Source organism: Nelusetta ayraudi, unplaced genomic scaffold (genome assembly GCF_046127955.1).
Source record: "Nelusetta ayraudi isolate G7.1 ecotype Tasmania unplaced genomic scaffold, CSIRO-AGI_Nayr_v1 ptg000060l, whole genome shotgun sequence".
Lineage (NCBI taxonomy): Eukaryota > Metazoa > Chordata > Actinopteri > Tetraodontiformes > Monacanthidae > Nelusetta > Nelusetta ayraudi.
Genome location: NW_027466110.1, coordinates 5,365,644 through 5,391,365, shown reverse-complemented (window position 1 = coordinate 5,391,365; position 25,722 = coordinate 5,365,644). Strand labels below are relative to the sequence as shown.

The 25,722-nt window shown below is 48.9% G+C and overlaps 1 protein-coding gene across 2 annotated transcripts in view; it reads left to right on the top strand.

Moving 5' to 3' along the window:
* LOC142897530 (protocadherin-17-like) overlaps positions 1-17,348 on the top strand; it is a 29,149-nt gene extending 11,801 nt beyond the window's left edge. The window contains exons 3-6 of one of the 2 annotated variants that reach the window (XM_076039936.1): positions 654-6,110; positions 7,326-7,384; positions 7,585-7,754; positions 16,342-17,348. In XM_076039936.1, coding sequence (XP_075896051.1) covers positions 3,642-6,110; positions 7,326-7,384; positions 7,585-7,754; positions 16,342-17,006 — 3,363 coding nt within the window. In that variant the 5' untranslated portion in view covers positions 654-3,641 and the 3' untranslated portion in view covers positions 17,007-17,348. Of the gene's footprint in view, positions 1-489; positions 6,111-7,325; positions 7,385-7,584; positions 7,755-16,341 lie in introns of those variants that run through there. The other variant, XM_076039937.1, reaches the window with a different exon arrangement.
* The last annotated feature ends 8,374 nt before the right edge of the window (positions 17,349-25,722 follow it).

Genomic DNA, 25,722 nt, shown 5'->3' with positions numbered 1-25,722 from the left:
GAGAGTTCAGCCCGTGAATCCGCCAGTGTCTGAGGAGGCGGGACGACTGCTCGCTCTTGCATGCATCCGCTGATTGCCTGCCGCCGCCTCCATCACCTCGCTGCCATCAGTATTCCGCCGCGCTGCTGCTCGGGGAGCTGCAACAAATAACGGCCGCTTAAGAAAAAAGAAAAAAAAAAAACCAGGACGATGAACGACTTAATCTCACCTCTAATCAGGCTGAGTGGTAAGTGAGTCACCTCAAAGAGGGGCCAAGATGCGGCATGTGTGTCCAAACTGCCTGCTTTTGCTCACCGCTGACCTCTGCTGACCTCTGCTGACATGGACGCAACGTGGCAGCTTATATATATTTTTATATATATATACATATATATATTTTTTTAAATCATAATAAAGATCCAGGTTATGGCCGAGGCGCGGTGCCATCATTATTGAAAGTTAGACGCTGACGGTAAGAAAAAAAACAAAGTAGCCAAAGCTGCACATTAGGCCTATTTATTATAAACCTTCGTTTCATTCATTTCAGATCACACTAAATGAGTATGACTGTGACAATGCGGACACGATCGTCACCAGCAATCCTTTCCCGAGGTTTGAACATAGAGTGAATGATAATTAGTCCCTCTTTGTTGTTCCTTATCTCTTACCTGCAGAAATGGCCAATTTATGCAGGCAGCTCCTCGGCCACGCAGGCAAAGTTGACGCTCCCCACTGGAGGAAGCCGGCCGCGCTTCAAGACAATGGAAATGAACTCGGGGACAACTGAAGGTTGATTTAGATCCCGGGCAACGTGGAATTAAATGAGGAAGCCGGGGCCACGCGGTTCTTGGCCTGCGCTGACTCGGCTTCGCTCTCTGAATTATTCGCAAAAAATGGGAAAGGAAAAAAAGGTACCTGAGCTGCCGAGGAGCCGCACGTGTCACTGAGATCTGGTCAAGTAAGAATAAAAATGCAAATGTCATATTGTTGAAATGTAGAGTGAACTAAATGTCAGTCCGTCTTTTCCAATATGAGATATGAGATTGATGCGGATAGGTAAGTGCGATAGCTGCAGACGGCAGGTTATACCAACAGCTGTGATATTTGAGCTGTGAAACAAGCCTTTTTTTTTCTCTCCTCCTCCTCCATTCCCTCAAACGCATGAGCAGTTTCCTCGTGTCCTTTTGCGGAAGATTATCCTGAGAACATGCGCAGTCTCCAGTCTTATCTGCGGGGCTCATCGTGATTAGGTGCAACGCCCGTCTCCTTGTATTGTTTTCAATTATGGATAAAAATCTCTCAACTTGGACTATCTAAAGAGCCCCCATCGATACGGGGAAGACGTCTCTCTATGGGGAAATAAAACCGTTTCATCTTTCAAAATACATTCGTCATTTTGGTCGACCTATCTATATTCATATACCGTCTGTGCATGCAGTGCTTCTTATTTGACCCTCTTCACTGATGGTTCAGGTTGTATCGCCGAGAAGGCGTGATGGTGCATGGCTGCACTCACTGTTTAATTGTCACTCGCGCTAAATTCGCATGGGGAACAGAGTGAACAGGACACGCCCAGGAATGTTTCTCTTTTGATCACCTAATAACAACTTTTTTTAGACAGTCTGACCACAATATCAGTACCCTCTTATGCTCCTGCCGTGCATGCTGCCATTGTAGTTTCACCTGCTGGATTTCCTTTGTCTGATGTTCTGTTCCGCAGCCGGACAAGACTTGGATTAGGGTTCTTGGGGCGGCTGATGGGGCGGCATGTATAAAGATGACATGCAACAGGAGGGTTGTCAGACCGGGAGAGTTTTTGGCGCTGCAGAGACAGTGTTGTTTTCAATTATGGATAAGGATCTTTAGTTCTGACTACCTAAAGAGACCCAACCATGTCTGAGGGGAGTGAAACCCCCCCCTCCCGATCATCTTTGAAAGAGGAGGAAGGAAGAAAAAAAAAATCCAATTTGTCGTGTTGAAAATTTTAAAAGCTCCCTTCAGGTTGGAGCAACATGCACCGCCTCGCCTTGCCTCGCCTCGCCTCGCTGACCACTTCCACCACCAGCACAGTCAGAACACATCTGATGGACTTATTCATAATCCCGCGGTTCAACATCCGCATGCATTAGGAGCAACATCCAACAGCACGTTCCCCCCCCTTCTCTGATGCTGCTGCTGCTGCTCGGTGCGCGCACATCAGTAAATGAATCACGTAGCACTAGAACAGCCCTTCTTCACGCGATCTCGCCAGACCTTTCTGGGAGAGAGATAGACAGAGAGAGCGAGGGGGGGGGAGAGAAGAAAAAAAATCCCCCTTTAGGCGAAGATCTGTCACCGTTCACTCATTTGCTGGAAGACGATCACAAAGTATGTTAAATGCGCCAAGAAGGACGGCGGAGTGCGTCGGGAAAGCGTCGAGAGGATTCCGCTCGGATCTCAGTGCGAAGGAGAGGAGGAAGGAGGAGGAGGAGGAGGGGAGCAGGTTTCAACAGTTGACGCGGAGAGGGAACTGCGCGCAAAGGAAGAGGAGCGATTCATTTTGATTATCTCTCCCGAAATCTCGCCGGACGACCAGCGGTGGAGGGGGGGGAAGAGAAACCCGCGCGGAACGGAGCGTTGTCCGGATGAAGGATGAGAGAGCACCGGGTCCAATTGGACTGGATTATGGGATTACTGGGCTGATTGTAGGACAATCATCGGACAGTGGAGGGGAGAGGAGAGGAGAGGAGAGGAGGGGGGGAAAAAGTCGCAGACGTGCCGTGGATGCTCTTGAATGACGGGCTCGCACACTGGGGGAAAAAAAGGTTGGACGGGATTAACGGCTCCGTAATCCTGCTTCTTCTTTATTTTTTGATTTTGAAATTTTCCTCCACTTTATGGCGCTGTCGGGCGCTCGGATATGCTACCCGAGCGTATGCAACAGTGTGCCGCACAGGGGAGGGAGAAGAGCGAGGGGGGGGGAAGAGAAAAAGTGAATGCATCGTGAATGCAGCGCGGACAATGCTGCATTTCTGAAGCGGGCATGTCAGTGTTCGCCGTTAGCCGAGGTGTACATGTCGCATGAGGGCAATGCGCTTTTGTGAGCTCCGCTCATAACCTTCAGCAACCGAGATTCGAACGCTTTAACCTTGGATGCAGAAGGGAATATTAATACTTTATAGTCATCGATTATTCATCAAGTGTGCGTGCGTGTGTGTGTGTGCGCGAGCGAGCGAGCGCGTGTGTGTGTGTATGTGTGCGCGCGCGTGCGTGCGGTTGAAGGTGGTGGTCGGGAGGGGTGGTGGTGGTGGTGAGGTTGTAGGAAACAAAACATTTGGCGACCGCTATGTCGGATTTGATGTATAATTCATGCTCGGGGTGTCGTCGGGCGGTCATCTTTGTTTACAGAAAGAGTTCATAGACGCCGAGCGGCATGTGAAACAGGTGAAAATTCGCCGCTGTGACAGAAAAAAAAAAGGGGGGGGGGGAGGGCAATAACGGATCGCGAATCGATTCCATACTCAATTAGTGTGGGCTTGGCACGGAGCACATGTCTGGTTTGGGCTTAGTCCTCTAGGTTTGCCGTAATCAACAGGTTGAGAGTCAACGAGGATCGTTTTTCCTCTCCCTCTCTCTCCCTTCTCCTCCTTCTGTCCGCCTCTACCGCATATCCAGTTGAAGGGATGCGTCTCTCTGTACCCATTTTCTTTCTGCTGTGGGTTAAAGCCCTGACATTGAAAAACCTTAACTATTCTGTTCCGGAGGAACAGGGACCGGGCACTGTTATAGGCAATATAGCAAAAGATGCCGGGTATGGGACCATGGAGAGGGGGAAGAAATCCAACTTCAGGGTACTGGAGAATTCTGCGCCGCATCTGGTGGACGTCGACCCGGAGAGTGGACTAATCTTTACCAAACAAAGGATTGACAGGGAGACGTTGTGCAGACGCAACCCCAAGTGTCAGCTCTCCATGGAGGTGTTTGCCAATGACAAGGAGATATGCATGATCAAGATTGACATACAGGACATAAACGACAACTCGCCCAGCTTTCCCTCAGATCACATTAATATTGATATCTCAGAGAACGCAGCCGCCGGGACACGCTTCCCACTGACTATTGCACATGACTCAGATTCCGGGGAAAATGGGATAAAGACCTACCAGGTCACGAGAGACGACTACAATACCTTCTCTTTGGATTTAAAAGTGAGAGGCGATGGGACTATATATCCGGAACTGGTGGTTCAGAGGCCGCTGGATCGAGAGGATGAGAGTCATCACACCCTTCTCCTCACAGCCATAGACGGTGGGGAGTATCCGAGATCAGGCTCCATGCAAATCAATGTCAGGGTGACTGATTCGAATGACAATAGCCCCGTTTTTGAAAAATCCTCTTATGTGATTGAAATTGCAGAGAATTCACCCCCTGGGAAAATACTGATAGATTTGAACGCCACTGACCAAGATGAAGGAAGCAATGGGCAGGTGGTCTATTCCTTCACTGGATATGCATCTGAGAGAATCCAAGATCTGTTCTCCATTGACCCCAATACTGGCGTCATCAAGGTCCAGGGAGAAATTGACTATGAAGAGAATCCAATCATAGAGTTTGATGTGCAGGCGAAGGACCTTGGGCCTAACCCAATTCCGGGGCACTGTAAAATAACTGTGAAAGTGCAGGACAAAAATGACAACTCACCTGTAATAAGTTTTGTGTCCGTCCGGCAGGGCGCCATCAGTGAGGCAGCACCTCCAGAATCTGTCATAGCGCTGGTGAGAGTGACAGATAAAGATTCGGGCAGGAATGGTCAACTTCAGTGCAGGGTGCTGGGAAACGTTCCCTTCAGACTGCAGGAGAATAATGATAATTTTTACACTCTGCTCACCGACAGACCTTTGGACAGGGAAATGAAGGATGAGTACAATGTGACAATTGTGGCGAGGGACAATGGCATCCCCTCCATGAACTACACCAAGTCGTTTACAGTCAAAATTTTGGACGAGAACGACAACGCGCCGCGCTTTACAAAGACAGTCTACGTGCTACAGGTGCCTGAGAACAACATCCCAGGGGAGTACCTGGGCTCTGTTCTGGCACACGACCCCGATGTCGGCCGCAACGGCACTGTGTCATACTCCATCCTGCCGTCGCACATCGGGGAAGTTTCCGTATACACCTACGTGTCCGTCAACCCCACCAATGGAGCCATATATGCGTCACGCTCGTTCAACTATGAGCAGACCAAGTCCTTCGAGTTCAAAGTTCAGGCTAAGGACGGCGGCTCTCCGCACATGGAGAGCACCTCCACCGTCAGGGTCAACGTCCTCGACGTCAACGACAATCTTCCCGTCATCATCTTGCCGATCCTGCTGAATGACACGGCCGAGATCCCCGTGCCTCGGAATGTGGGCATCGGCTACATCGTGGCCACGGTGAAGGCGGTGGACCACGACCACGGTGAGAGCGGCCACTTGACCTACGAGATCACGGAGGGGAACGAGGACCACCTGTTTGAAATGGACCCGGTGGGCGGCGAGGTAAGAACCGCCCACGCTCAGTGGGAGGAGGTCACGGCCGTGGTTGAGCTGGTGGTGAAGGTAACCGACCACGGCAAGCCCCCCTTATCTGCTGTGGCTAAGCTGATCATTAAGGCGAACACGGAGGCGGCAGCAGGGGGGGGCTCCGGCGCGAGCGGGGAGCCGCAGCACTGGGACGTATCCCTGCCCCTCATAGTTACCCTCTGCATTATCTCCGTGATGCTCTTAGCAGTCATGACCGCCATCGCTGTCAAGTCCAAGCATCAAGATAAGGAGACGGGGAATTATAACTGCCGCATGACCGAGTACTCCAATCCTCCGGCGGGGAAAGGCAAAAAGAAACGGATCAACAAGAGTGACATCATGCTGGTGCAGAGCGAGATGGAGGAGAGAGATTCCGCAAGTCGGATGAATGTGGTGAGCAGCCCGTCGCTCATCACCTCACCCATCTGCTTCGACTACCAGAGCCCGCTGCCGCTCACGCTGCCCAGGTCAGAGGTCATGTACCTGAAGACCACCCCCAACAGCCTGACGGTCCCCAGGGCGGGCTGCCACTCCAGCTTTGCCGGGCTTAGTGCCGACACTCAAGCGAACAGGATGTCAGTGATACAGGTAAGGATGCTGCCGCTCTTGTGTTCTTTATCTGCTCTTTATTCTCGCTTATCTTAGCACTTACGCTGTCTCCCCACACACAATCCGACAAAGGCAAATGGTCGAGTGAAAATGAGAAACTTTGTCAAAGTAAACACACGCGATTATTATCACCTTCTGTCCTCGCGAGCGTAATGTCAGCTGAAATATTGTTTGAGCGATGGTGGAAGTTAATGAGAAGGCGCATTAGTCTTTTCCACAATGGCATTTTTGCCGAACGTGGCCCTTTCCGGGTGCATTCGACCTGTCTGAATCGTTTCCGCCAGCGCTTTATCCTAAAGCCTCCTCCCGCAAAGCGGTACAGGTGGTCTGCATAATCATGAGTACCCTCAGTTAGACATGCAAACAGAGTGAGTCTTGAGCAAGGCTGCTGTGACCCTGCCAGATCAGCCGCGATAGACAGAAAACAAAACCTTGCCTGGGAAATGTGGGATTGGACAGGTGTTTGAACAGCTTGTCCAATCACATTACCAGACCAATGTGCACCGCGCAGCAAGATGCATGCAGCATAACCTTAGAATCACATTTTTTTTTTTTACCCCACCTCCCCCCGCGACAATATAGGCCAGATCCACTCAAGCGTCCAAAAGTTGGCACGATAAGGCCATTAATAGGCGCCAGGCTTGCTTCGTCGAGACGGTATGCGGACGTGTACAACCAGCCAGCTAACATGCTAATTTGACGTTGTGGGCCTGTCGCAACATTTTGCGCAGCGGAATTATCTGATGTAAACGATGTAAATATCTAGGGCAGCCTAGCAGACAGTCTCATTCGGGGATGATAGCGCAGATGACAAGGCCTGGCACTGTCACCAGTCACTAGTGCACGTGGGTGTGATCAACACAAACACATTATTCTCAGGATAGAGGAAGAGGATGCTGATGGCGGAGGCTAATGCGCTACTCCTTTGTCTCGCCAAGGGATCACATATGGTCACAATGGAGATTTGTTTGTACCACAGCGGTCGTTTCTGTGGCTTCACTGACGTTTTTCCCCCTGCTGTCATGAAAACATAAAAAAAAAAAAAAAACACAAAAGAAAACGAGAATTTTTTTTATGTTTTGTGTTCTAATTTTTTTTTCCCTTTCTGAATGTCTCCTTTCTCGGAATGTTGTGGAAAATTGCGTTAAACCTTTAACATGCCCAATGCCGAATATTTTTTCCTTCCGTTCCCAGACGGAAAATTTCCCCTCAGAACCCAATTACGCCAGCAACAGGCAGCCATTTGTTCAAAGGTAAGAACTCCATCCAAAAAAAGCAAAAAGAAAAAAAAGGCATTCTGGCCGCTCCCTCATCCCAGTACCCAGCCAGATGACTGTGGCTATCAAATAGAGGTAGTCATGCAGAGTTAATGTCAAGTTATGTCTCCCCCCCACCGCCCTTCCCTTCCCTTCCCTCCCTCCCTGCTTCCCTCCTTCCCTTCACTCTGCTGCAGCTCAACATTTAAGGATGCAGAGCGAGCGAGCCTCCGAGACAGTGGCCATGGTGATAGTGACCAGGCTGATAGTGACCAGGATACTAATAAAGGCTCACACTGCGACACGTCTGCTCGGGAGGCCCTCAAGATGAAAGCCCCGGCAGTAAATGGCCAGCCTTTTGAACAAGGTGAGTGGATGCGTGGCCGGCGACATCTTCAGGATGCCTTCGCTGCCCCCCCCACCAACCCCCCGTAAGCCAACATCGCACGCGCTTGTTTGTGCTTGTATGGCCTCAAGTGGAGGGAAGGGTGCGGGGGGGGCACCTGTCACCTGGTTGCAGTCGAGGGTTAACGGGGTAGCGGGTGAATCCGAACTCTTGTTGGCGTAACTTTTGTTACGATTTGACTTGCTGGAGCCACGATTTCAGAAATGACGCGAATGCTTCAGAAAAAAGCAGGAGGGGGGAGAGAGAGAGAGGAAGAGAGAGAGAGAGAGAGAGAGAGATGGTAGTTTTTAAAAAGATGAAAGGGGCCAATGGCTCAAGGTAGAATGTTCAAACATCACCTCCTCCCCCAGCCCATCCGCGTCTGATTCCGCCATCAAACAAACTCGTATGCATGGCAAAGCGTGCCTCCGCCGTAACCCCACGCCCCCCCAAACCCACCCCCCCCGTTATTTTTTTTTTTTGATCATACCATTATTTGAACGGAGTGGCGGCCGCCATCGCGGCAGACGAGAAAAGCTTTGACAGACGTTTGCAGTGCGGAAATGACAGGTATTTCTGGCGCGACACGACACAGCTCTTTAAACCTTTGGCTTGGAAAGATTTCCTCAGTTATTACGGAAGGATGGGAGGGGCGGCTGCGGGGGGTAGGGGGCGGAAGGGGGGGGGGGGGGGGGCGCTTGTTGCAGGGTTGTTTTCAGAGGCTTCTCAGCTTTACGACTGAAAATAGACACGTTAAGTTCATTCCTCAAATCTGAAACGATCCGCCGGCGCCAGGAGTTGTAATCTTAGGTGATTGTCAATCTGTTTGCACCCGCCTGACCCCGAATGGGGGGACTGATATATTTAGCAGTCGTGGGTATGAAAACTGAAAATAATATGAAAGCAAGTCTCACTCGGAGATGAAAGATAAAGGAGCAGCTCGGGCCAAGCGGTGAAAATTCTCCTTTTTCTCTCTTTTTTTTATTATTGTTATTCTTATTCCGACTTGTTTTTGCGTGCGAGTCCTTCATCGTCGGAGGAGGAGGAGGAGGAGGAGGACGGCCGATGGTCATCGGGTCCCAATGCAGCACTTTCAATGCCATTTCCATTGCTGTGAACTGTTTGTTTGTGGTATGCTCAGGAGGGCAGAGATGGAAACAGTTTTGTGGCTGCCAGGAGATGTGTGAATCTCTCTCTCCGTCCGTCCCTCTTTCTTGTCTCACTTCTGCATGTGCGTGTGTGTGTGTGTGTGTGTGTGTGTGTGTGTGTGCGTGCGCGCCTGCCTGCCTTCCTTCCTTTCTGCACGCTATTATGGCAGACACAACTTGGCTCTGTGGGAGGTGTAAATTCAATCACCTTTTTTTCCCCCTTTTCTTTACTTCTTCGCAGCACATTTCAGAGTCTGATTCGGCGTCGAGGCTTCTGAGGCCAGTCAAATGGACACATATTGATGGAGATGTTGCGCGCACGCCAGGCCCGAGCGTTTGTGACGCTCGCCTCTGACGCTTGGCGCTGACAGCAGGACCGGCGCTTAATTTATAGACCTGCGCACGCTCAAGATAAGAGAAATGCAAAGAAGTGGGCCCTTGCTTTTAATATTAATAGTTGTTTTTTTTCACTGCTAATGCCCCCCCCCCCCCCCCCAACTCCTCCACCCCCCTCCATTGCACACGTCAAGAGTTGAATACTGGAGATGATGGTTCGATGAAAATGATTTCTGGTGTCGAGCTCGGTCAGTCGTTGGTGGAAGGGTGCCACCGTCTCACTGACTGACTGACTGACTGACTGACTGACTGACTAGCTGGAAGATGCGCATTACGTGCACGTGGCTGAAAGCTGATCGCACGAGGAAAAACATCACAACCGCCCCTGATAGCTCACCGCCCTCATCCCTGTGTTTTTTTGCTTTGTTTTGTTTTTTTTCCGTACGTGCGAGGTACATTTATTGAACACAAAGCCGAGATGGTGGAGATTTTATGTTTTTTTTTCCGTCTTTTTGACAAGATAGTGCTATTATTCAAAATGGAATCCAACAGAAATTCAGCTCCGAATGCGGCAACACAAAAGCTAGCGGGTTAAGTAGTATTGCTTTTATGTCTTTACCTTTACCATCCCTCTAGTCTCCCGGCTGCTTTGATACAGGTAATATATGCACCTGTGCAGCTCCAACTATCGTGCGCTCTGAATATTTATTCACTCGCACAGACACCAGATGCACAGTGGGTATGCTGCTAGGCTTTCTCTGATTCTATTTATAATGGGCAGCCAGTGTCTTTGTTTTTTTTTTTTTGAGAACATGTTATTGTTCCATCCGCGCTCGCCCTATAAGATCACATCTCCTGCATCCCTTTGTCATTACTCCATTATGTGAAATGTAAAAAGCGGCCGTTCTGTCATTTTGACCTGTTATTTAACACCTTTGTTTCTTTTCTTCTTCCTCCCCCTGTGATGGATCTGAAATTGAAAACAGACAACATAGTCGGTGGGTAGAAGGACCCCCCCCCCTTCTCCTCCACATTAATGTTTGAAATCGCATAAAATCCAAAGCTACGATAGTTTTATTTTTTTCCTCTTACGCTTCGTCTTGTAAGCAAGCCACAATTATGTCAGGAGAAAACAATTAAAACATGTTATCAAGTTCAAGCAAAAGAAGCATTTAATTTAATGTAAACACGCTGTTGGAATCGCTTCGGGTCACGCAGCAAGACAAATATCAGAGCAGGGAAAAAGATAAGGAACAACAAACAAACAATCAAAAAAAAAACAACCCACCCCCCGCGCTCAACCTCACAAGCACATACATCCCTTTGCATCCACATCATTTGCCTCGCTCCTCTGCAGCAGTGATAGGTACCATGGAAATGAATTCAACATCTCTCCGCTTCTCCTTGCTCACGCTTATTGTTCTGGCCCGGCGCATCCGTGCCCATAAGAGATACTTTCTCCGTGGCGCTGGAAGAAAGACAGAGAGAAAAACAAATGCGCGGGGCCACAGGACTGTAATCTGGCTTGTAGACGCTTCAAAGCGTAGCGCTCATAATATGCAGGATCTGTGTTGGTGTGGGGGTGGGGGGGTGGTTCGTCAAATCAAAGCCATCATTTAGTTCTCCCTTTTGATGTTAAATGCATTTTGAACTCTGATGCCTGTTTTTTTTTTTTTTTTTCCGTTCCTCACCCCACTCCTGATGGAGAGCCGTGCAGGTTTCACGCATCGAATGCAATGCCCTGAGTTCACGGTATGTGACAGGGAGAAGGAATCACACTATGCAGCCTTGCAATTACATTTTGTTTTGCTCGACAGGCTGTCCGGGCTCTCAGGTAAACCCTTCAGTTCCACTGCACCGTAGACCTAATCCAAAATTAGCAAGGAGCCGGCCTGCTTCCGGAATAATCGTTCAGTAATAATAAGAGAAGGACTCGGCGTTCCAAAGGCGAGATAAGTGCACTTTGACGGGCAAGGAAAAAGCGGTAAGACGGAATGAGTCAAACAGGAAGCCGCCTTGGCAAAAAAACAGAAAAAGTTCCAACGATACAAAATGCATTACAGAAATTGTTTCTATAAAGAGTTTAAAGCAATGCATTCAGTCATAAATAGGAGGGAAAGTGGACAATAAATAATCCAAAAATAGTCAGAATGAGCGCAGCAAAAAGATTTTCGAAAATAAAGGACAAAGCGACATGAAGGCGAGCGGTTCAAATGGATTTTTAAAAGGGATTTAAAAGAGAAAAGGAGGACGGTGAATCTCCAGCCTTATCTCCCCGAGCAGGTCACCCCGAAGCCCCGGAGGCACGACTCAGGTCACCTTTAGATGTAAGCCTGGACTTTGGAACTTTTAGAAGGGCTCCACCCGACCATCTGCTGCTGCGAGTTGCCTTATCTGGCATCCGCTTGGTTTTTTATCTATTTATTTATTTTTTCCTTGCCACGCAACTTGAAGCCAGACTCCTGACAAGCGTGACAAGTGATCAATAAAATGGTAGAATCAATTCTGAATGAAGTGGAGGGAGGAGTGGGTGAGGGAGGTGGGAGTGGGTGAGGAGGTGGGGGGGGGCAGGCTGAGTGGTGCACTCAACATGCTGCAGGCAGGAAAGTAACTTTAAATGTGTGCCGAGAAAGGCAGAAGCTGCAGCATTCAGCTATGCAGGAAATAAGTACGCGGGCAACTTTGCAGGTTCTGAATGGGAGTGAGTTTAGCAGGGTTTGAAAAGCTCCAGCAGGCTGGAGGTGTGCTTTTTTTTTTTTTCTTTTTTTTTTTTTCCACTGCTCGGATCACGAAGGTTTACAGCTGGATTTGTTACCATTCGTAACCAATTAGGTTCCATGTAAATGAAGCACATTTTGCCCTCCACAGTTTTCTTCCTCAGCACCAAAAGAAGGTGAATGCACCCCACCTTTGCTGCAATATAACAAATAAATAAATAAATAAATAAATAAAAGTGCAGAATAAACAGCTGCATGCGGCGTCTGTGGGGGGAAAAAGTCCAGCCGACTGTTTCAACCCGAGCTCACTGCATATTGGAATATAGCAAAAATAAAAAGGCAGCTACACCCACAGCTGGCCAAGAAAAATTACCCTCATTATGCTAAAAAAGAGAGAAAAAAAACAATTATTACCCACCACATAAAAAGCCATAATGTCCTTAAAGAAATTACCGTTAAGATCTGACGTGATGACATGTTGAAACGTCTTCTTCTCCCCCCCCACCCCCCACCCCTCACCATTAAAATTCTTTATGCAATCTCTTAAACAGTTATGGCGTAACATTACCAGCTGATTCACCACATAATTAACGGTTCCACTTTGTCCTGTGTAGCTGTGAGCGTGTGTGTGTGTGTGTGTGTGTGTGTGTGTGTGCGTGTGCATGTGCGTGTGCATGCGTGGGCGAGTGTTTGTGTGGGTGTTCGTGGACTGGAGCAGCAGCAGCAGCAACAGTGGCCCCGACTGATATCAATGTGCTTTACTTTGCAAATGAGCTTCCAGTGTGTGGTGCACCACACTGGAAGCTCTCTCTCTCTCTCTCTCTCTCTCTCTTTTTTTTTGCAAGTCTCTGGGGATTCGCTGTTGCAGAGTTGGTGTCTTCTTTTTTTTTCCTTTTGTCCTTTTGTCCTTTTTTTTTTTTTTTTGCGCATCCCCCCCCAGAACGGCGGGCCGAGGTTTGGCGTGCTAGTGAGGGAGGCTAACGGTGGCGGCGGTGGCAGCGCATCTTGAAGACAAAGAGCCCGCCACCGTCGCCACCGTGCGCGTTCACGTGCACCACCACCACCACCACCACCATCCCCCCGCGCACACACACGCTCACACTCACAAAGCCTTTTTCTCGGGGAAGATCCCCCCCCCGCCCCCTCTCCCTCACGTTTTCCCCCGGCTGATTTTCTGATCCTCATCAGGGCTGCCAGGTTTGAAAATGAGATCAAGTGGCCCCCGTTCGCAGTTAGTCTCCCGCTTACCCGCCGCCTTTGATAGCACAAAATGGCACGCGAGCGAGATGGAGGAGACTCATTCGCGCTGAGCCCAGCTGACGGCGCCGGAAAAAAAGTTGCGATCGGGGGTTGAATATTGTTTCTGTTTGAAAAAAAAAAAAGAGAGAGAGAAAAAGAGCCGCGTTATTTTTTTTTTTTGCCTGGCGGTCAGGCAAATTTGAGAAAGTTGGAGGGAGGGGCAGCCAATGAGCTGGTGAGTCCTCGAAAAGTTGTGCCTCACTCGCGGAAGTTCAAGTCACAACTCGGAAATATTAAGCGGGCCGCTTTACATTTGTCCACATTAAGAAGCCCTCACGCGGCGAAGTCATTACGGCGGAGAAACACTTTTTCTCGAGGAGAGCGGAGACGAAAAGTTTTCCGACGCCACATTGCAAAAACGTTTAACATTTGCCGCCACCTTCTGAGGAGAAGCTTGACATTTCCCTGATCGCGGCGGCGGCTACGTGCAAAACGGCTCGATGCATCATCGTCAAATTAATTTCCGTATCGTGGCGTAATGGCTACAGACAGAGAAGGAGGGAGAAAAATAAAAAAATAACCAGCTCCCCCGACCCCCCCCCCGGCCCCCCTAATCATAACTGCATGGAAATTGGCTGCTTCAGTGTGTCGCTCTCTCTCGCTGAGCTTACTTGACATCAGGCACGATTGGATTTGGTGCAAAATGTCAGAGATTGGAGTTGCGGCTCGAAGATGGAGTCTAACTAGTTGCTCCACTTTTTTTCTTTTTTTTTTTTCCCAAATCTCTATTAGCGTGCTGACACTAATACGCAGTTGCTAGCCCACGTCGGCCTTTGTTTTTTAAAGTGTCCCACCAGCGCAGCTGAAGCCTCTTCTGATATGGAATAATCAGGGAGCCACTTCAATCAAGAACGAGTCGTCGAGAAGAAAAGGTTGCTTGTTTTCTTCCCTTCGAGTGGCACCAGTGACCCGCCCACCACCTCCTCCACGCTGGAACTCTGTCTGCTGGCGCTAAGATTGTACTTAAAACACACTTAAAGGAGCCGTTCTGCAAGATGTTGAGTCCGATTCGTTGCCAGTGTGCCGCAGGTGCTTGGCGCAGTCACTGAGTGGAGTCAATGTTGTCCCTATTAGTGATATGCAAGCCCTGAACAAATTGCTCGAACCTCCAGAGTCCTTTTGCTGACTCCTGAGTCATGATTCTTTGTCCGCGCTAAATCGTTGAGTCCAGACTCTCCCCTGCTGCTGCTGCTGCTGCTGCTAGCTGGCTAACTAGAAATAAGTGTCAGTGACTGAATGAGAGGAATCACATTTGATTGCTGAATTAGTCCTGCAAATGAACGGATCAGTCAGCCGCTCACAGTAACCTGGTCCCCGATCACAAAATGAACAAATCGCCCTGTTGATCTGGGAGTGGGTGGAGCTTGTCTGAGCTCAAACCAATCAAAAACCCAGATTTTCTTTGGTGAGCTCCTCCTATAAACGGGGGTCACAAATAGTTTCAAACAGTTTTAACGCTCGTCACTAATCCCCGTGTGACGAGCGTTAAAACTGTTTGAAACTATTCGTTTGTTCCCCAGCCTCAAGTTTTAACCCCAGCGCCTGTTTTCCTGACATTTCAAACGGAGGCTTATCGTTTATTTTCTTAAAGACTCACTTTTCTTTCACTTCAAGCCTTGGAGTAGACGGCATAAACAGGATCCTCCGCTCGCAAGGACGAGTCATTCCGCGGCCGCTAATACCGAGTTAAAAGGGAGAAGAAAATCGTTGGAAAATGCAAATGAACGCATGAGTGTACACCTGTCCTTGGAAATAATTAGAGGAATGGCGAATGAAGAAGAGAATCGGTAATTTTAAAAAAATCTTTCTCAAAATCTATTTCACCTTGAATATTATTTTTAAACCTCTGATTTCTCTTTCACTCTTGTGAATATCCTCGCGCTAGCTGCCCAGCGAACGCCGATTGGGTTCTTCCGAGGGCGCGGGGAAAAAAAGACGTAACGAGCCCGAGCTGCTCCTGCGTCACGTGCGCTAACGTGCATTTCTCACCAACTTTTCCCATCAGAAGAGAGAAAACATCACTTAGTTACACTCATGCAAATGCCTCATGCGGATTTTTTTTTTTTTTTTTTTTTTTTTTTACTGTTGATACCCCTCCAACCAACCCCCCCCCCACCCTCCCTCCACTTTTAATTCAACTCAAAGTGCTGCTGGAAATGCAAATGAGGAACGCATCACTTCCTCTGCACCAGATGATATTTTTTCCTGGAAACTCCTACACAGGTTGTCGCGAAACAGCAGAGGGAAAAATGTTCTGGCAATATCTGCATGAACTGACCGCCGAGCAAAAGAAAACAGTCCGTCGCCTTCTTCCTGTTTTATCGCTCCCGCAGCGTCACTGTGATTGCAGGGGATTTCTGCGCCGCAAAAGCCAGGACATAAAAATTCAAACCCATTTTTTTTTTTATATTGAACACCAACAGGAATGACGCTGTTCCCTCAAAAAAAAAAAAGAGCTTTTCGGTAAGCAAGCAGTATTGTTTAGCCCTCTGTTTGCAGCTTCTGACACGGATGCTTTGTTTGGAAGGAGGCAGAAACAAGGTGCTCTCATCACCTGACCTGATGGTATTGGTTGAGGTATTGCTGCCCTTTGTGACATCACTTGTTTTTTGTTTTTTTTACACGCTCCCTGAAAAGTAGAGGAGGGAGAGTTCTTCCTGTTCCCGCTGAGCTCCTCCTCCTCCTCCCCCCCCCCCGTCCTCCTCCTCCTCCCGCTCCCCCTCCACGCTGGTGGAGTGAATTTTGCATAATGCGGGATCTTTAAAATCTCTCCAGCTGGCCGCCGCTCCCGATGTTGTCGCTTAAACGCCCGCCGATGCAAACATCAAGTGAGGAATCTGAGCGGATGGCGAACGCAGGGCCGCGGTTGTGTGTCTGTCGGCAGTGTGCAGCCGCTCATATTCAGGCTCATCCCTCAAAATGTCATCTGCATTTCCCTTCAGATTGTTTATCCCCCCCACCCCCACGCCCCCCTTCCACACCACCAACAGGCTCCAATAACAAATGTTTAAATATCTTCTTTTTTTTTCTGTTTCTTTATTTATTTTTATTCTTTTTTTTCCCTCCCAGAGCAAGACAAATCAGTCCACTGCACCGACGAGTGCCGCGCGCTGGGACACTCTGACAGATGCTGGATGCCAAAGTTACGGGTCGGAAGCCAAGCGGACAGCGCCGATAATCGCACCAACCTTTTCATCCCCGTGGGAATGGACGCCATGGTAGAGACAGAGATTTATGGCGCCATCAGCTGCGGCGGTGGCGGTGGCGGTGGCGGCGGCGGCGGCGGTGGTGGCAGGAAAGCCCTCAGCACGTTTGGGAAGGAGCAGCGGGACGGCACCGTCCTCGTGGCCAACGTCAAACCCTACCTGAAGTCCCAGCACGCGCTCAGCCCACCGCTGCAGGAGAGTCCGCCGGCGTCCGGCAGCCCCGCCAAGAGCAGCGGCACCGCCGCCGCCACCGGCGTCCCAGACTCGGCCAAGCGAGAGGCGGCCGACGAGAAGGAGGGCGGCTCCGACATCAGTGCCTACGGACCTCCGGACGGCCAGTGCTCCCCGATGCACACGGAGCTGGAGGAGGCCCCCTACCTGACCTGCGAGCTCAGGCCCAAGTCCCTGTCCAGCGGCCTCATCCACAGCTCCGTCATCAGCCAGGAGTGTGGCGGCGGCGTTGGAGGAGGAGGAGGAGGAGGAGGAGGCTCGGAATGCGGCATCGACTCGCTGGACTCGGCTAACTGACGGGCCGACGGTGAGGAAGAAGAGGAGGAGGAGGGGAAGGAGAGGAGGGAGAGGAGGAGGAGGAGGAAGAGGAGGAAGAGGGGGTGATGTTAATGATGAAATCACGGATTAGTGGCCCGTTACTTTGTCCCACACAGGTGTCCAGACACGCATCGTATAACCAAAAAACATCCGCTCTGTGTGTGCGTGTGTGTGTTTTTAAGTTTTTTCCTTTTGCTTTTTTGTTCAAAATTTCACTTTTTTTCTTTTTTTTTCTTTTTTATTCTTTTTGATTTTGTGACTTGTTGTGTTGAAGTGCAATACGTGTCCTTGACTGGTGTGACGTTTTATTTCAGGTGGGGATGCGGGAGGGAAGGGGGATGGGTGGGTGGGCGGGGCCAGGGCGGGGTGGGCGGGGCTACCAGTGCTTACCTGACTTCAAGTGTTTCATGGTGTACCGTACCTGTCGACTTTAGATGTCCGTATTTTACACATTTCAAGCTCCGATTTCGTGAGGCCGTTGGACAGAAAAAGAAAAAAAAAAAAAGCGAAAAAAAAACAACCGAAAAAAAGACGCACAGAAAAAAAAAAACCCCGCTACTGTTACGCTATCGAGTCCTGTCTGCTTTTGTACCGTGACGCTCTCTGTCTCCATTTTAGTGTCTAAGGAACGTCTCCTTGAATATCGCCGGCCGACTGAAATACATATCAGTGACGTTAAATACAAGAGTTGGGAAAAAAAAAGAAAAAGTGTCTTAATGAACTGTGAATGGTGGTGCCACAGGGAACGTCCCCTTTTCATAAAACCATCCCAGGTTCCCGGAAGAAGAAAAAAAAAGACAAAATGAAACAAACAAAAAAAAATAAACAACAACGAAAAAGGGAATCAGTAATTTTTTTTTTTTTAAAGAATGTATTTGTAATTTTAATTGTTGTCCTCTGCAGTTTCTGTGAAAATAAGCTGAGCTTACACGTGAACGTGGGCTACTGTACTTGTTGTGTATTTTATTAAATTTGTACACACTGTGCAATGGGAGGCAGATTATTTCCCCGGCCCCGGCCCGCTGGTCTGAAGCCGTCTGCGGGTCGCTTTGCATTTTGTGCGTCCGCGACTCAGCAAACTGTGGCTCGACTCTGTGTACCTGCAAACATGTTATCTGCACTCGTCCAGATGCTAGTTAGGCGGAAAGACACACTCTGCATTCCGCGCCGCCGCCATCCATCTTTTTAAAAAAAAAAAAAAAAATCCAACAAAAAGCGGGCACTGCGTGTTTGTGTTTGCGCACCCCAAACAGACGCCGAGTCGACTCCCTCTGCTCCGGCGTCCTCGCCGTCAGAAGTGTGCGTGCCGCCGGGTGAAAGACCGGGTGAAAAAAAAAAAAAAAAAAAAAAAAAAAAAACACCCTCCTGCTTCCACTTTCAAAGGCTGCCGCTCGGCTCACAGTCGTACCTGCGATGGTGTCTCCACAAAATAGGCCGCCGACATGAATCTCGCAAGAAAACGAGAGCCCGTTAACGTTCGGCTGCAAGCTGTCACTTACAAGCGAGACGTTTCTTTTTTTTCTTTTTGGCGGCAGAATTCTTTGATTGGATAAAATTAAATTTTAATGATGCCTTTGGGGGGGAAAAGTGGGTCATTGCGGCGGCAATGGGTTGAACAAATGGTGCATTAAAGGTTAGCGTAAGTAGATTAGAGAGAGAAAATTGTGCAACGCTTTTTTTATTTATTTATTTATTTATTTTTTAAAGGAAACAGAAAAATGGAGCCGGTCGGAGCTCCGGGTTGGAATGCGGTTTGATCCTTGTGTTGTTCAGTGTTTCTTGTCCAATCAGAGGCGGGAAGGTGGGACACAATTGTCAAGTTGGAGCCGCCACAATTCCATTAAAACCGCCTCAATTACTACGTTGGTTTTTGAAAACATGTTTGTACGAGTGTGTGTGTGTGTGTGTGTGTGTGTGTGTGTGTGTGTGTGTGTGTGTGTGTGTGTGTGTGTGTGTGTTTGTGTTATAAAGTGTGTTGGTGTAAAGCTTAGCCGTCAACACACACCCCTGTTTCCCCCGAGGCACAGATTCAAACTTTGGAATCCTGGAAATGCAGGAATCTCCTTTTAATTATCATTTTTTTTTCCCCTCCCTGTTTTTCATCTGTGAAACACGGGCGCCAAAATCCTCCCGATTCATTCCCCTTTTCTCCCCGCCTTCCCCTCTAACCTTTTCCACGTAGTTTCGCTCTGTTCCCTCGTTCGTCTGGAGAGAAGCGACTCCGCCGAGCACTTTCAGAACGCCTTGTTTTTTTTTTTTTCCCTTTTTTCCGTGAGCTCGGATAACAGAATCCTGTCATCTACTGAGAGCTCGCTCTAAGTACGGCACGGTTCCTCCTCGGGGGGAAAAACACATTAATTTGGATTTTGATTTGCATTTGTTTTGGTGCCGGTATTGACACAATTCCAGGGCCCTGGATGTCTCCTCTCAGCAGGCGGCTCTGATGAGCTCATCTGCATAAGTTGAAATACTCTCTGAGAGGGAGAGTGCGTGGGTCACGGCAACTCATCCCGCTGGAACGCAGACAGAAACATCGCATCGTTTTCATCTGTATCAGTCCCGCGCTTTCCGAACAAGGTGGTGGTGGTGCTGGGGTGGGGGGGGGGGGTGTGAGCGGAATGTCAAGCGAGCGAGACATTCCTCCATTTTCCTGACGCCCGTTCCGTCGTTCGGGCTAAACTTCCACTTCTGGCGCGTGATTACGCAAAAACGGAAAATAATCGAAGCGCTGAAGCCAAAAAGAAAAAAAACTGTCTTTCTCAATCAGCAGTGCACCACAGTGCAGCTGTTGGACAGCAAAGTGCGACGTCGTTCAACGCAGATTAATGACGGGAATCAAACACACGACGACTGCAGTCACAATTGGCGGGGGGTGGGGGTTGGTTGGGGTTGGTGGTGGTGGGTGGTGGGTGGTGGGTGGGGGCGGGGGGGGAGGCAGACAATGAAACTCATCGCTGTAATACCTCCATTCTCCCCGCCGTTTTACATACACAAATGATCTATTCAGATGAAAATGGAATGAGCGGCGCGCCATTCAGTTGTGAAAAAGTGACACGCTCGCCCCGAGTACTTAAGCCTTTAATTCAATAATTCAATAACGCCTCAGATTAAAGGGCTTGTCTTCCACCTCCAGCGAATGCCGTGGGAGACGGTTCCACTTGGGTGATAAACGGTTAGCGGTGGGGGAGTGCGGGAGCACAAGACAACACGACAAACACAACACAACACAAGGCGACGCAGGCAGCTTCAACACTCGTCCCATAACGGAGAGGTGTCGCCGAGCGCAGCGCGCCAGCCCGCGGGGTAAAAATATTAGAGCGCCGCCTCCGGGCTTTATTTGCATATTTGTTTTAAAGATAAAACAAACTGGGAAATAAACAGCAGAGACTGCACCCAATTAGATGATGTAAATGAGGCAATATAAATGTGACAGCCCTGAATTTAGCGTTAAGGAGGTGCTGCTGGGTGAATCCTAATGTGCACAATTAGTCCAGCCGGTAATTCATGCAAGCAGGCAGCCAATTTAATATCAGGGAGAGAAGTGGACACCTAGAAAAAAAAAAAAAAAAGAAAGAAAGAAAGAAAGAAAAAATGAAACAAAGACAATCTTGTGTAGTTTTTAACCTTTGACACAACTTTGATTGGTGGGAAGTCAGAGTCTGCCGTCCCTGTGATCGAGGACGCTAATGCTGGCGCGGCGTTTGCATTCAGCTACGCGCAATGCAAAAGGAACAGCGCTAATGCTAATTGAATAGCGGTTCGATATAATTAGTGTTGCTGTTTAAACATGCTCACATTAAACATTTAAGCAACGTTACCACTTTTGTGCATGCGCCCGCACTAGTTTGAATTAGCAAGAATGAAAGTAAAAGGGAAAATGAAAAGAGATTCTGCAATTTCCGCCACTGAGCTAGCTCCTTTAGCGCTGGTTACCAGGCCAGCATTCCCCTCTGACTTTTAAAGATAAACATTTTCCATAAACTCTAAATGAAAAAAGCCCTTTAGAGAATTGCCAGAAAACATTGAACGCTATGTCACTTCAGGCTGCTGTGGCTCCCTATGAAACATTAAAAAGTCCAGGATGCAGGAGTTTCAGCATTGGGCGAAAACCAAACCTAATATTTACTTCGAAAGTGAAAACACACAGACTCAGAAATAAAAGCAAGATTAAAAGGGATTGACCAAATAAACTGTGCGGTTAAAGTCGCACTGCGGGGGAGTAGCGTGGAAATAAATAGACGGCAACTTTTCACCGCACGGTAATGAGTTCCTTTCAAAGTGGCACAGTTAGGGATGCATACGGCAGGGCGGCAGCGCTTTCACAATTTATTTCCCCTTTGTGGCTGGCGACAGACTTGACAGAGCAGTTCTGCCTGGAAAAAACACTGTCCTTTAAAAGTCGTTTTTCTCCTCTCTTTTTTTATTTGATTTTTATTTTCTTTCCCTTCCCCGGGACTGCGCCGCCGCCGTTGACTGCATTTAGTTCCTGTTCGCACCCAGAGGAATTAACAACCCTTTCATTGACCCCGCCTCCCCGGTCTGACAGAACACGTTCCAGACTACACAGCCGCTTCATCCCGAGCGCTTGTTTAAAAAGAGCTGCTACTTATGGCAGCCCTCCTGTGGGAGGCGTTGAAATGCGCGGCAATCTGTCAATCACGATTAATGTCGAGCAGCCTGGAAGAGAGGGATGTGTGTGTGTGTGTGGGGGGGGGTGGGGGGGGGCGGTGGCGGTGGCGCTATGGGACGGCGGGGGAGTAGGAGGGAGGGCAGGGGGAGGGGCTGCATCCGGCAGGACTTCACACAGGTTCCACTCGGCTCCGTGTTACTGGGTCACGGCACACTTTTTTTTTTTCCTTCTTTTTTTCCCTCTCTCTCACTTTTGAGTCGCGGGCGAAAAATAGTCCTCCGCACGCCTTTTTAGTGACAAAGTGGGCCAATATCCGCATAGAGTGCGCAGCTAATGTGCTCTGTCATCTGCTCAAATATCCCGAGTCCTCGCCCTTTAAGTGCTTTGTCTGCCAGCGCAAATAAGATAGGGAGAATTTTTTTTTTTTTGTTAAAGGCGGCGGTGGTGGGGGGGGGGAATAAGGGGAAGCGCCAACGCGATAGAGAGAGAGTGACAGAGAGAGAGAGAGAGAGAGGGGGCGAGGGAGCCTTTCAGATTGATGAAACGTTTATTGAATCAATTCACCGCGGTGTATCGGCGCAGTGCGACGCACGTCCGTGTGATATTTCAGGAAAGAAAAGAAACGAAGATGAAATTTAAACGAGGGCGTTGAAGAGGGGGGCGGTAACCTTGCGGCCTTTCAGGGACGACAGGTCTCTTCACTTTTCAGCTGTGAAGGGGTAGTAGCAGTTAGAGGAGGAGAGAGAGAGAGAGAGAGAGAGAGAGAGGCTCATTAGCATTGAGCTAGCACCCGGTAGCCCCGGCGATAATTCAGGCCGCGCCGCTCAAGGTTCCTCCTGTGATTTATCCTGAGCTTCTTTTTTTCTTTTTTTTTGGGTCGAAACCTTGCATAGCTTTTTTTTTCCCCCTCCTTCTTCTTCTCCTCCTCCTCTCTTCATCGTTTGATATCCCTCAGCCGGCACCTCTGCGCCATTTCAATAATTCTTTTCAAATCAAGCCAGAAGGCTGAAAACATCTCGCGCAGATAGCCGCCGCGCCGTGTCGCAGGCCACATTTGCTCCCCGCCGGGTTATTTATCACCGCGTGGCACGGCGCTTTCCGAATGCATGAGACTTTGCTTTTGCTCTCTCTCAACAGAGGGAAAAAAAAGGGAGGGGTGGGGGGGGGGACGCTGTTATTTGAGCGGAGCTGCGCGCCGCGCGCAATATCAAGTAGACAAACGGCGGCGTGCATGCAAAGGGACGAGGCGGAGTCACTCTTTCCATCGCATTTCCAGAAAAGTTTTGTTTCGTTTGTTTTTTGCCAACGTGCTGACGTTCAGCTTGTGGTTGTTCACCTGCGTTCTTATAAAACTTATAAAAACCACTGGCGGGCCCTGCATTTCCCGCCTCGGCTGTGACGTGACGTCATATTCAGCCCACCCTAAATTGATACACCCCCGCAATATGACACGACGGCTCGAGAATCCATAGACAATCACATTTACACATCACATCACCATCATGTAGGTGACCTTGTTGAGCAAAACGTAGTTTTCAGACTGAATTACTACGGCCCTGTTACTGTCAAAACTTACAAATAAAGGGAGATTTTCAGACATTCCTCATTAAAGGTTTAATAAATCCACAAGAAGCACACTCAGGGCTTTTCCAATCAAACAACGTCTACGTGTGAAGTTCCGTGTAGGACCAGCGAGCCGGCCTCAGCATCGCATATTCATTATCTGATTGGCTGTCGCAACAAACTGAGGTCCGTTCACTTGCAGCCATCAGGAGCCTGCAATGTCGATTCTGCTGGCCGAGGGCAGATTTCGTAGAACCCAACAACACAAGCTTGCTGGGCTTGTAATAAACGGCGCCTAATAAATGACGCCTCCCCCTGCACCGCTATTAGTTTTATTGGACCTGTTGGGTTCAGTCAATTTACACCTTTACGATTATCAATGCAGGTGGCGCAGAGGAGCTACTCTCAGTCCCACCTGCTCGAGTCGCTAGAAAGCCTCTTTTAATTTAGAGAAAAAAAAAAAAAATCACGTGACTAAATGAGTACAGATGCACGCAGGCATGAAAGCAACAGCTAAGCTCTTCACATACATCGCGTCCAATATTCATGTTGCACGGGCGGCAGCTGCTCTCCTCGGCTTTCCACTTTGAAATCTCGCTCATTAGTCGCAGGTCCAACGGCGAGTCCACAGCCAATCAGCTTCCTTTCAGTTGCGACAAAAGTGGGAAGCTGCCGGCGTCAGCGACTGGAGGTGGACCCAGAGCGGCTCAGACTGGTGCCAGGTCAGTTGAAAACCTGGACAGACACTGAAGGTGCTCCTGTTGTTCAGAAACTCATTCCTTCGTGTGGTTATTTCCAACACACTTATTTACACACTCCGGTCATTATTGAGTTACCTCTTGCTGCTGCTGCTGCTGTCATAATTCTACCAAACAGCCTCCAGCTGTATTGCTGGCCTTTGCAGTAGTGGATTTATCAATTGATTGCAAATTAATTTGTAGCTTGAGGTTTTTTGTGCTGTTCTTTGCTCTTCTCCGTCCACAGCATACATGCTAATCTCAGTAAAAGCATTTTTTTTAATTTTTTAAATTCTTATGACATCTGGCAGCTTCTCCTTCCTGGTGCTCTTCCATATTTGCCCAGAGCAGCTTTTCCCCTCGGCCCTGTCCCACCGGCGCCTCCGACCTGTAAATGAAGCCGGCTGGTTGTGAAATGGAGGAAACGTTCGATCAGAGGTTAGCAAGCTGGATGCGCTAGCATTTGGAATGCAAGCGACGCTGCGGTACTCGCAAGGTTAAGGATTTGTTTAACACCAGGTGCCAAATAAATATTCTACACTTCACTGCATAGCAAAAAAAACAAACCAAAAAAAAACAGCACAGCAGAGGGGATGGCACAGTTTTATTGACGCACTATGGAGCGTGGAGTAAATAAAACATTAGTCGACAAAGTTTTTTTTTTTTTTTTTCTCGGCCATTTGTCGCTTCCAAATCAGCAAACTCTTCCGAAGGCGGCAGCGGCGGCAGCAGCAGCAGCAGCAGCAACAGCAGCAGCAGCAGCAGAAGCAGCAGCAGCAGCAGCAGCAGCAGCAGCAGCGGTTTAAAGTTTCTGGAAAGTTGCGGACAATCAGGTCCGAGTGTGCACACAACTTAAACCGTAGAACCCACAAAACTTTGATCCCCTTTCAAACAAGAAGCTCCGCCGTCATAAATAAGGCATTCAAGAGAATATCCTTATCCACCTGATGGCGCCTCGTCGGCGGATCGGTGCCTCTTATGTAAGAAAAATATGAAAGAGCGGCTGCCAAGTTGCTCCTCCCTCGTCGGGACGAACACAAAAAAAAAGTAGGTTAACCGCTCTGGCGTTCGCAGAGGCTGCTGAATATCACAGCGAGCGAGGCCTCTTAACCCCCGCAGTGGGAGCGTCTGTCTAAAAAAGAAAGAAACGACGTCACGGAGCCTTTCCAAAGCAGGACGCTGCGTTCAAAGACGCAAACGGGAGGCGTGTTTGAGCGGCTTTGACGTCTGCCCACGTACCCTTCGGCGGAGGTCAGCGTATGGCGGCCGTCAGCGTTATTGCAGGTTTATTCCATTTTCTTTAATCAGCGACGCAAATGACGCCTTTGGAAGCGGCGCCGGTCGCTCTGCTGCTTGGCGCCGGAGAACCGCGAGACCCACTCGGCCGCGGCGGGCTGGATGTAGACGTGTGCGCCCTGCCACGCATTTGTAGATGTGTAATGAGTTTATTATTGATGCCCGGTTAGAAGGTAAATTTTACCCTGCCAGAACAGTCGATAATGGCTGTTTTCTTTTTTTTTTCTTTTTTCACAAAGTACTGCCAACTTGAATTAGTTTTGGCATCCAGAAAAGAAAAAAAAATCCCAACCGCGTAAATAGTGTGACCCTACACTGGGATAAAAATATGATTTGTTTAAAGAAGTGCACGACAAGGTGCCGTGGCACTTGAGTGGATTAGTGCAAACCCCCCCACCCCCACCCCCACCCCCCGGGAAATCATTCATTTTCAGTACATTGCATTGGTCTAAATCTAATTTCACACAAT